The sequence below is a fragment of the Ranitomeya variabilis genome, chromosome 5, assembly GCF_051348905.1.
Source record: "Ranitomeya variabilis isolate aRanVar5 chromosome 5, aRanVar5.hap1, whole genome shotgun sequence".
Taxonomy (NCBI): domain Eukaryota; kingdom Metazoa; phylum Chordata; class Amphibia; order Anura; family Dendrobatidae; genus Ranitomeya; species Ranitomeya variabilis.
The window spans coordinates 138,967,717-138,980,549 of record NC_135236.1 but is presented as its reverse complement, the minus strand read 5'-3'; the positions used below and the strand labels follow the sequence as shown (position 1 = coordinate 138,980,549).

Genomic DNA, 12,833 nt, shown 5'->3' with positions numbered 1-12,833 from the left:
AAATACAGTTTATAAAATTGGTTAGATTTTGGAAGTCATGACTTTTTGTGCAGGGCCTTTGTAATTTGTCTCATCAGCTTCATTGACATTGGCTGATACAAAAGCAAATTACGGTATGTTATTTCCAGTCCATACATATTTTGAATAATCTAATGCATATTGACCCTTCCTGTTTCTTTGTAGGTGAAACCCACATGTTTACAGCTGGAAGTCATACACTTCCATTTCGTTTTCTTCTTCCTGATGGGTGAGTGCATTTACACACAGGCTGAATGTTTTTCCACTTTATATTGATGTAGCCTTTTTTTAACCTTTTTCAATATTGTAAGTATAAAGTATTTTGCATGCTGTGTTTTTTATTTTTTCATTTTGTTCTGTCTTTCCATAAGCTGCCCTTGCATTTCGCTAGAAAAACACTATTGAGTGCAGTCCAATAACAGACAACGGATGGCTGCTTTTAGAAATTTTATTTCATCTATTACCAGTGGACCCTGTAGTTGGACCCCCACAATAAGGCCTTTCTAACATGGTTTTGACAAATATCTTTAAAACAAACCTTTCCCTGTTCCATATTGGAATTTCAAGATTAAACTTAAATTTAAAAAATGGAATATCACAATCTTTTCTAACGTTTAAGCTCGATGTGGCCCTCAAGACAATAAAATATTTTTTTACTTCAATATTTTCAGGATTATAAAAACTTCCATTTATTTTTTTTATCATCAAGATGTATTTTTGTGGCTGCAGTTACTGCTAGGCTCATACTAGAGTTTGGAATTCTGTTCCTTGACCCCTTAGTGACCTAGGAATAGTACGCCCGAGGCCAGTACCTCCGCTTTGAGGTGGGCTCCGGCGGTGGGGATGGAAGCCTTCCATCTATTGCAGTGTTATAGTCCCTTGCTGCCTTAGGCCTCTCACAAGGTCCTCATGGTTTCTCTCTGTCCTCCTTGCAGGTAGGACACTAACCCGTATGACAGGTAGTTCGAGCCTTTTTACAGGATCTCTATCACGACCTGGGCTCTCTGTGCTGTGTCTTCGGGTGTAAAGGTGGACAGGTGACTTGAAGTCCAGCTGTCTGCCGGTTTCTGCTGTGATCCTTAAAGTACTGCACTACCTCGGTCTTCCGGCTACCGGTATCTCCATTTCAGCTTGGAGGGAGCCCACTCGCAGCTCTCCTCCAGCTCCTTTCTCTCCTGTGCTTCCCTTCCACCTTCAGGCTCTCTACAATCTGTTCTGCTTTCCTTTCTCTTTTCAGGTGCAGCACCTCACGTGGTTGTACGGCCCCTCTTTTTCTCTCTCAGACTCTCTGCCTCAGACTGTTCCATTCTACTGTCTGGCACTCACTGACTCCTCTCACTCCCTGACTAACTCCTCCTCCAGACCAGAATATATATCTATATCTAGGGAAGCTTCCCTTAAACCAGGTTCAGAGCTCCCCCTCTGGCCTGGAGTAAGAACATGTTGCATGCTTGTGATTACCTGCTAAAAGGGATCCTTTCTCACTTCCAAGCATGACATCACTCTCCCCGCAAGGAAAGCAATGCCACTGTAACAATCAGGGACCTGGGGTGTTACACTATTCCAGCATATTTTAAAAAGAAACAAACTATTCTACTCATCATCCCACACCACACAGTATCCTCTTATGCAGCAGGTTCAGGAGCCAGCAGCTGACTTTGGTGTGCCACCACGGGCACATGAAGTCACTAGCAAGCCAACATCAGCTGCCGGCCTCTGATTGGTGTGAATTGCAGTCATAGAATGGAATGCAGCTTCGTTGACTTGTGGTGCTGCGACCCCTGATGGCATAAACTCATATGAACTCTAGCGTGGGAATTTTTCTGAATATTTTCTCACGCTAGAGTTCATATGAGTTTATGCCACCAGGGGTTGCAGCACCGCAAGTCAACGAAGCTGCTTTCCATTCATTCCCTAGTTTTTACAGCCAGGGGCAGCAGCATTAGCAGGCTCCTGGTTGTAAAATTATTTAACCTGGACACGCATGGTCTGTGTGTAATACGTATTTTTCTTGCCCCCATAGACTTTCATTGGTGGATTTTTTGCACAATACACTGACAAACGCAGCATGCTGCAATTTTCTCAGCCCGTTAAATATGGCAGAGAAATATACGGCTGATGGGAGCTGCCCCATAGGGAAACATTGGCCCATGTGCAATGGGTTGTTTTTGCGCCTCTCGCTCGTCCGTATTCCTCTCTATTGTGACCCCGGCCTCACAGTCTCAGACCTGGCTGTGCACATTTGTATAATGATCCAGTCTGAACCATCCCTAATGCTTAATATTACATATCCTATTCCTGCATGTTATCTAAAAATTTATACAGTATTTAATAAAAAAAAATTGTATTTTAATATATCAGTGAACCTCTTTTTATATATTTTCTTTTGCCTTTCTTTAAATGAAACTTATCAGCAGATTCATTTTTTCCTTAAAAGAGTTGTCAAGTACCTTGATGGCCTATCCTTAGGACAGGTCATCAATATCAGATCGGTGGAGATGCGACACTCAGCATTGCCGATCAGCTGTTCTAGGTATCGGCATGGCCATGTGTGCTCAGTTGTGGAGCAGATCTACACAGCTCCATGAACTATATAGTGGCTACTGCACTCAGAGGCCGGTATTTTGTACAAAGGGACAACCTCTGTAAAGCATCATTCTACAGACAGCTTCCATTTAAGATTAAACCGTCCTGTACTCTTGACAAAGTATTTAGGCCTCATTTATTTAAAACTGTGGGGGTTTTCTTTTTTCTTTTTTTAACTCATTCAACTGAATGCATCAAGAACACATGAAAAATGCATAAAAAACGCACTCAATATACAGTGTTTTTACTGCCTGTAAAAAAAAATGCTGGCAAAAGCATTGTTTCTATTGTTATCAATAGCAACCTTCATATTCTAAGCTGCTCGGGAAACACGAAAGCTGAGCTCTGATTGGTTTCTATTGGCAGCGAATTATGTTTTACTGAAAGTCCTGAGAAATGAGGGCTGATTTCATGTGTGAATAGCAATTATAACAAACCTAGCAAATACTATATCACAACTTGTGCTCAATCGCTAAGAATTTGAAACTTGAAAGTAATATTCCAATTGACAGTGATACGGAAACCCATAAGGAAATGTAAAGTTTGTGACGTAGTAACATACCCTAATGTAAACTGAAACAAACAGCATTTTACATGTCCAAACATGATTCTGAAAATAAATGTAAAGATTTAATTTTTGTAGGTACCTTGCTAGGCACACTGCATGCTTCAACTTTTCCCACCTCTAGTATGGCCATATGTGCACATTCACATGCTGCTGAAAATGGAGAAGTTGATAACAGCGGTCACGCATAAAATATTAAAATGTCTGAAACAAATATCTTCTGGTTAGGAGACAATTGAACATGAAGCCCAAGATAATCATTGATACCCAGTATACCCCGATTTTCTGTGGCCTATTGATCAGGCCTCTATAGCACACTAGATGCTACAAACTATTTTAAAGTGAGGTTCCCTACTGGATGACGTTAATAACAGAATAATTTTTTGTGGCCTAGTGATCAGGCCTCTATAACACACTAGATGCTACAAACCATTTTAAGGTCAGGTTCCCTACTGTATGACACTAGGAACAGAAGATTTTTTGTGGCCTCTGGAACAGGCCTCTATAACACACCTGATGCTACAAACTATTTTAAAGTGAGGTCCCTTACTGTATGATGTTAACAACAGAAGAATTTTTGTGGCCCCTGGATCAGACCTCTATAAAACGCTAGATGCTACAAACTATTTTAAAGTGAGGTCCCTTACTGTATGATGTTAATAACAGAATAATTTTTGTAGCCTATGGATCAGGCCTCTACAGCTTAATTTCAACCCAACCAAATGACAAAGTGTGATACGGCGGGCTGTCTAAGTTTCTGGAACAGAAACAATTATAACTTTTTTTGAATGTGCCTTAGGTCTGCAGGCAGGTTCATATCACCACAGCACTAAATGACAAGGTGGGATACAGTAGGCTGTTTCACATTTAGCTTGTGAAAAAATATTAATTATAATGCTATACTCGTGCATTGAGCACAATAGAAGCAATGCACAACACACTTGTAGGAAGTGTGCTCTGCTGGCTTTGTCTGTGGATCTCAGTAATGGCAAAAAAAATGCTGGAAGGTAAATTTAACAGCCACACTCGACACTAGCTAGCTACACTATTTGACTGATATACAACCACTTAGCTAACTAGCTAAAATGTGGATACAGCAGGCTTTTTCACATTTAGTTAGTGAAAAAATATTATTTAGAGTGCTATACTTGTGCATGGAGCACAATAGAAGCAGTGCACAACACACTTGTAGGACATGTGCCCTGCTGGGTTTGTCTGTGGACCTCAGTAATGGCCCCCAAAAAAGTGCCGAAAGGTAAATTTTACAGCCACACTGGACACTAGCTAGCTACACTATCTGACTGATATACAACCACCTAACTAACTAGCTAAAATCTTGCTGTTAACAGTGCTAGCATCAGGAGCAGCCAGTGTCAAAATGGAGCTAAAACAAGATGTCCGCTATTTATATGGAGAGGGACATGTGATTTGCACAGGCAGTGACACAAGCCGTTGTGTCAGGACATTGTGGTTGTTTCCTGCGCCCTGATTGGCTAGCCGCTATGTGTACAAATAAAGTTAGGAAAAAAAATGCCTGTTTACAAGAACACAGCGCCTCTGAGCTCGGCAAATCCCCTCCCCTTATCAAATACGTGCGAAACGCTCATGATACACCACCATTATCGTTGCTAAAGTGCTGAAAATACTTTTATGGCAACGCAAATATTTTACAGCACTTTTACAGAATGTTACTGATTTTTACCAATTTTGTAAAACTTTGCTCTTGTTTCCGATCATGAATCCGAATCTGCTACATTCATGCTGAATTTATGTTTGGCCATCGTTTTCCGAACAAATTTGCTCATCACTACTTACTACCCTAACAAACTGTATCTAATCATGTATGTTTTAAAATGTTGATGTGCAAATATGGATGCCACACGGATGTCACACACATGACAATACAGATGGAAATAGTCCGAGTTCTCTGGATTAAAATCGAACAATTTAGCATACGACCGTTTGACCGTAGCCTCATAGATAGGGGCCTCCCCATCATTGTTAATGATGTTCACTATTTCACGATCCAGATACCCTTCACCACTCAGTTCTTTACAGCTCTTTTCCCAACAATCACAGCCATGGCAAAACATGGAAATTTGGTTATTGTTCATTTGGTTCCTAAATATAAAATTAAGCTTCAATCTAAATAGTGTTCACCAAACAAACTAAAATTTCCTATCATTTTATTTGTAGCAGCTATTGAATCACCTATATACACTGCGCAGGCATGGCGGGCACCTTTTTAAAATTGATTTTTTTTCTATCTGAAGAACATCAACCACATTTATTATTGGGACACTACACATGCGATTATGCTGCAGCGCAGGTGCCACGTATGGCACCTGCCTGCAGAAGGTTTTTTTTTTTCTTCAGTATATACAGATATTCGTTATGTAAACTAGGGGGCAGGTCAGTGATGGATCAGGGACCTGTCAGCAATCTGCATTATGAATACAGTAACTAATCAGAGCACCACATGAAGGCCTTCACCCCTCCACAGGCCGCCCCCGGAGCACGAGCATATCATTAACTCAAAACTGAAAATAAAGATTAAACAACAACCTCAAGATGGATTTCATCAACCCAGGTATCATTGTAATCAGTATAACGGTGCCGACCCGACACTGTCTGTAGGTTACTGTGCACAATCCTGCTGACAGGTTCACTTTACGAGCTTCTTCAAAACAATCGTACTCTACAGTTTCCCTCTGATTACATAGAAGAACTACACAGCATTAAACAAGATCTTGTTTTTAATGTCCTTTCAATAACCTGTGTACCTTTTTGTTACTTCTAGATCACTTGTCTCATCTTTTAGTGGCAAATATGGCAAGGCACGGTATGAGCTCAATGCGGTTTTAGAGAGACCACTACTACCTGTCTACAGTGTCCACCGAGAGCTGCGCGTCACCAGCCGTATTGATGTCAACGCTCCACCACTGCTCGTAAGAAGTTTGTTGGTTTTTTTTAAACTTACTTTTCTCAGTGATTCCAGTTAAATTGTGTTTACCTTCCAACACCGAGTACCTTTCTCCGTCTGCATTTGGTATCTGCACTGGTAATGTATGCAGGTGTGCCAATTTGTTTTATTAGCCCGACATCACGCAGTCCCATTTACCACAGCGCCTGCGTTTGTAAGGCTCGCTGTCCAATATGTGAATAATGACAGCCGCAGAAGACCTAATTATGGCAGACTTATTATTAATCATTGCAGGTCTGCTATCTAACGCAGACTATTATATGTCACGTATCCATCCATTTTTCATGCCATTTTCTACCACTAAGTAAGTGTATGCAGCTGCTGCGGGAATCCTTTCAGCTATCATGCCCTAATGGCAAATTGGATCACATTAAAGCATTGAACTCCATAATGACTGCAAATACATTGTATGGCAGGGAGGATCAGAGCATGAGTAACAACACATTGGCGAGATGTGGACCTAATGAGCTTTATTCTTTTATCTGCACCCATTTTATCAAAATAATATACAATTATACCTTGCACTTTCATGACAACTATACAGGAGCCTAATGGTTCAGTATTTAAATATGAATGATACCATCACAGAAAAATACTCTGACAGTTGAAACCGATTTCAAACAACACCAATTTGACATAAAATATCTTTTTTTTTTTTTTGGAAAGTTAAAATATAACAGCGATTTTTAGAACTTTTCAAACTCCAGGACATTCAGATTCACCCATGTCATGGCGCCAATAAAAGTACTCACACAGCTGATAGTTTTTTTTTTCCCATATTTTATTTAACATTACGGAAATTAATAATGCTTTGGTTTTTTACTCTTAAAGCTATAATAAGTAAATAACTTTTTTAAATCAGGTTTCTGTTAGTGTATTTTTTTTTACAAATTATTTGGCAATATTTAGTTTTGTTTCATATCACAATCGTTATTGAAAATTAAAAACTAGTAGTCTTGTAATTTTTACACTGGCCACTGTTTTTTTTTTTTTAGACTTTTACTTCCTGTAATTTCAGGAAGAGTTTTCAGAAGGCTCCATATCATCAGAGGCAGGGTTACAATGACTGGTAACATCTCTATACACAGCTGATATAACACAAGATCCACTAGTCACAATAAGATGTCATATGCTCCCTCTCCTTTCACTATGACCTTTACACATGCTGATTAGATGTTTCAATACAAAAGGTAGGGTCAGTGTCTGTTCATCTTGGCCAATGTACATGTGCTGTTTTTTCAAAACAGAAAGTCAGAGTCTAAAAAAGAATCCGAGGTCACTGTAAAAATTGAAAAATTACAATTTTTACTTTTTAAAACGTTTTGTGATGACGGGAAAAAAGCAATTGCCAAAAGTGAAAAAAAAAAACATTTAAGACAAATACCTGATTTAACCCCTTAAAGCAGGGATTTCAAATTTAAAACCTTTGGACAAAGTCACAGGCCAGTCTTTGCCATTTATTAAAAAAAAGTCTACATTTTTATCTAAGTGTTTCTATATCAATTATAATGATGAACTTTTTCATATGGAAACAAAGTCAAAGGAGTTGTCCCACGAACAAAGTATGTTTTAATTAATAGAACTTAGATTAAAATAAAACACATAATCACAAATGGGGCATACTGGAATAATATGATAAGTTATGTAAAAGAACAAAAAGCATGTGGCCTAATTTAAATATATAATAACCTAGGATAGAAAACTTGAATTAATAAATAATACAGATAATAAAGTATGATGCAAACTAAAGTACCCACCAAACACTGTCTGATATCCTCACAGTGAATTACCCCACAGTACCGCATCAGCAAAGTGTGATGACTCCTACACAGTATGATGCCACAACTGTGTTCCCTACAAAGCCATTCAGACATTGTAATAGGCTCCATATAGTACTCTATATGGAATAATGTTCCCCATATGGTCCTTTATACAGTATAATGGCCCCATATCGTCCTCCATACAGTATAATGGCCCCCACATAGTTTTCCATACTGTATAATGGCCCCACATAGTCCTCCACATAGTATCATGGACCCCACATAGTCCTTCACACAGTATAATGGGACCCACATGGTCCTCGATACACTGTAATGGGTGCCAGATTAAAATAAATAATTACACACCTCTCCTCGCTCACCTGCTCCTCTTCATTGCTTGGCACAGCTGATGCAAAATAGACATGTAATCACGCTCACTATGCTGAGATGTCAGACACAGATGGAGAATGTTGGCTTTCAAGTTTATCGCCATCCAGGATGCTGATACAGTTGGAGCTGTGATGCAGTGTGGGGGGGCAGGTGCCAGCACTGCAGGTAAAATATAATCACCCTGTGGGCCATAGTTTGACATTTGTGCCTTAAAGGGAATCTGCCGAAAGGTTTTTGCTATGTAATCTGACAGTAGCATGATGTAGGAGCTAAGACCTGCATTTCAGCGATATATCATTTTAGATTACTGAATGCAGCAGTTGTGATAGAATCACAGTTTTTCATTGGTTCAGTTCTAGCAGAGCACAGATGTTGAGCCTTGTATAATCCCACCAACACCACAGCTTGCTATGTTCAATGTATATTGACACAAATCTGCTAATCAGTGGTAGGGGATAGGGGAGTCGTTGGACCAGGAGGCTTGAGGGCAGCTAGTCCTTTAGTGATAATTTCCTGCTGATAAAACACTAATTGAAACGAAACCAAAAAACTCAGACTAGTAAGCGACACATCAGTGGAATCAGGGTCTCTATCCCTACATCATGGTGCTCTCAGTTTATGTACCAAAAACCAGGTGACAGATTTCCTTAGAGGATCTGGCAATTTTTTGTTTTTTTCACTTGTCTTTTTCCTCCCTTAGGGTACCTTCACACAGTGCCATTTTGATCGCTACGACGGTACGATTCGTGACGTTCTAGCGATATCGTTACGATATCGCAGTGTCTGACACGCAGCAGCGATCAGGGACCCTGCTGAGAATCGTACGTCGTAGCAGATCGTATGGAACTTTCTTTCGTCGCTTGATCACCCGCTGACATCGCTGGATCGTTGTGTGTGACAGCGATCCAGCGATGTGTTCGCTTGTAACCAGGGTAAACATCGGGTAACTAAGTGCAGGGCCGCGCTTAGTAACCTGATGTTTACCGTGGTTACAAGCGTAAAAGTAAAAATAACAAACAGTACATACTCACATACCGGTGTCTGTCCTCCGGCGTCTCAGCTTCTCTGCACTGTGAGCGCCGGCCAGCCGGAAAGCGAGCACAGCGGTGACGTCTGACGTCACCGCTGTGCTTTCCGGCCGCTGTGACACAGTGCAGAGAAGCTGAGACGCCGGAGGACAGACACCGGAATGTGAGTATGTACTGTTTGTTTTTTTTACGTTTACGCTGGTAACCAGGGTAAACATCGGGTTACTAAGCGCGGCCCTGCGCTTAGTAACCCGATGTTTACCCTGGTTACCCGGGGACTTCGGCATCGCTCCAGCGCCGTGATTGCAACGTGTGACCGCAGTCTACGACGCTGGAGCGATAATCATACGATCGCTGCGACGTCACGGATCGTGCCGTCGTAGCGATCAAAATGGCACTGTGTGACGGTACCCTTAGTCCTGAAACCCAGAACTTTTTAAATTTTCTGTCAACATAACCATAATAGCGCTTATTTTTTGTAGTTGTCAAGTTGTAGTTTTGAACGATACCTTTCATTTTTACTGTACAATCTGCTGAAAAAAATGTATAAAAGGTCTAAGCACAATATAATTGAGAAAAGAAATACAATCCTGCCATTGTCTTTTATTGTTGTTCATTGTGTGTATGATTGTCACGTACACACTTCTCAGCACGTGACATGGAGTGTGCCTGCATGGGTTAATTTGTGTCCTCTCACTCAATCCAACCTCTGCTTTAGGCTATAATGTGATCATAAATAACACCCCGACAAATTCAGCACACCCCGACTACTAAACGCTGCCACCACTCATCAAACACACGGGGTGATGAGTCCCCAAAATATGTTACTGTCAGAAACTCAAAAGGTCACACACTCTCTGAAAGTCTATTTCATTCTTTTACAGCATATATAGTCAAACTTATTAAAGATTTTAGGCTTTAATGTAAAAATATACAGTACTTACAATAAAATATAAAAATGTTAAAATTAAACAACACACAAATATACAAAACAGTTATAAAATAAAAAGGGAGAAATAACAGAAATACCTTAAAGTTTCTGTCTACAATAATGATCTGTTTTCCTGAGAGAAGGCGAAGTTAATCATGTTTGTAAGTGGAGGACTTTCTAAGGGAAAAAAAAAAAAAATGTTCCAGCTCCAAATGAATAAAATGAAAAACTTTAATGAAAACATTAAAAACACAATAGAACAATGCTCCATACGGACAACACCATAACCCTAGTGAGTAAAGCTACGCGTTTCGACCGGAAAGGTCTTTGTCAAAGGATTTTCTAAGCCTGCGGCATTTCAAATCTCCTGTGTCTTCCTATACAGACAATATGTAATACTGTATTCTTCCTAGTACAGACCATTTACTAATCCCTCTTGAAACTAAGAATCCAGGAGCTAAGGTGCCAGGTTTGACACCTACAGGAAAAACCACTTTATACTTACAATATTGGTATTGCCAATTTCACCATTTTCACCATTTTCTCAACTGAATGTAACTCTACTGCTGTTATGCTTTTCCTTTATGGATTACATATTTCCTTCAGAATGATTATGACGATACTAAATTTGTTCACTTTTTTATTATTTTCGTGATTATTCAAAATGTTAACATTTTTTGAAAAACTTTTTGCTTCACCATTGTTGGACATCTGTAACTTTTTTTACTTTTACATACATTAAGCTAGGTGAGGACGTTTTTTTTAAAACCTGAACTGAAATTTGCAGTGATATATTTTAGGGTACTATAACGGGAATGGTGTTGGAACCACTGTACCGTGGACCGAGGATAGCCTTGAGGGGTGTAACTAGGCGAACACCTGACTCTTCGCTAGAGCCCTTGAAGGTATGGTTAGACTTGGCTCCAGATGAATGCCAGGTGCTACTTCAGAACTGACCTCGGTCACATGACAGCTGACCCCCAAAGGGGCAGGAAGCTGAAACAATGGAGAATAGAAAGGTTTGGCTGGTACAGACAGGCAAGACAGGTATACTGGAAGACATGGCAGGTGAAGGCAGGTATGACTGGTGTGCAGGCAGGTGCTGGTGGATATGGCTGCAATACTGGCAGACACCGCAGATGCAGACAGGTACAGCTGGCATACAGACAAGCACGTCAGGTGCTGAAAGATAATCTATAACAGGGGACCTGAGAACTAGCAAGCATGGGAACAAGCAGACACATTGCTCATGTACCTCCCAACAGGTGGAGGTACCTTAAATAATAAGTGTCTCCCCACAATTGGCTGGGGACACTATAGGACAGCGCGGACTGTCTCTTTAAGAGACCGCGAGTGTGCGCACCCTAAGTATAGTGCCCAGGAATCTGCCAGGCGAGCGCAGTCCCTGGGAGGCAGGAGCAGGTAGAGGAAGCGGTGAGTCAGTCTGCATCCCTGCCGGGAGAGAGGAGGTTCGGAAGCGTGCAGGGATGCCGACGCTACAGGTACATACTGTATGTCATTTTGATCACTTTATATTTTTTTGAGGGGGGGATGTGCGGTGATTGCAAAATAGCTATTTTGATATTTCTTTCAACGTTCAATATACAGCTCTGGCAAAAATTAAAAGACCACTGCAAAATGTTCAGTTTGTCTGATTTTTCTCTTCATAGGCATATTTTTGAGTAAAATTTAACTTGTTCTTTTAGTCTATAAACGTCTGACAACATGTCTCCGAATTTCCAAGTGATACATTTGCATTTTTTTTCTGAAAGGGAGAAATGGTCAAAATTAAAAAAAACAGTGCTTTCAGACTCCAAATAATGCAAAGAAAACAAGTTCATAATCATTTAGAAACATCAATACTAATGTTTTTACTCAGGAAGAGTTCAGAAATCAATATTTTGTGGACTAACCATGATTTTTAATCACAGCTTTCATGCGTCTTGGCATGCTTTCCACCAGTCTTTCACACTGCCTCTGGTGCAAAAATGTAAGCAGTTTTTCTGTGTTTGATGGCTTGTGACTATCCATCAATCTCTTGATTTCATTCCAGAGGTTTTCAATGGGGTTCAGGTCTGGAGATTGGGCTGCCCATGTCAGGGATTTGATGTGGTGGTCTCTTAATTTTTGCCAGAGCTGTCCGCTGTATGTAACAGTTTAAATAATTTTATACTCGGTGTATTTGGTATTATCTGGTCAATGTCTTTGTTTTAATGAGGGAGAAATAGTGAGGATTTTATTTATATATATATATATATATATATATATATATATATATATATATATATATATATATATATATATATATATATATATACACTCACCGGCCACTTTATTAGGTACACCATGCTAGTAACGGGTTGGACCCCCTTTTGCCTTCAGAACTGCCTCAATTCTTCGTGGCATAGATTCAACAAGGTGCTGGAAGCATTCCTCAGAGATTTTGGTCCATATTGACATGATGGCATCACACAGTTGCCGCAGATTTGTCGGCTGCACATCCCAAAGATGCTCCATACAAGGCAGGATGGATCCATGCTTTCATGTTGTTTACGCCAAATTCTGACCCTAC

At 40.2% G+C, this 12,833-nt stretch overlaps 1 protein-coding gene across 2 annotated transcripts in view; it reads left to right on the top strand.

The window, feature by feature from the left end:
* The window catches only part of ARRDC4 (arrestin domain containing 4), a 96,424-nt gene that overhangs the window by 17,444 nt on the left and 66,147 nt on the right, over window positions 1-12,833 (top strand). For both annotated transcript variants that reach the window (XR_013215631.1, XM_077263400.1), the window contains exons 2-3: window positions 184-247; window positions 5,970-6,117. Coding sequence is in view for 1 of the 2 variants with exons in the window: in XM_077263400.1 (XP_077119515.1) it covers window positions 184-247; window positions 5,970-6,117 (212 nt within the window). In the remaining variant the exon portion in view is untranslated. The remainder of the gene's footprint in view (window positions 1-183; window positions 248-5,969; window positions 6,118-12,833) is intronic.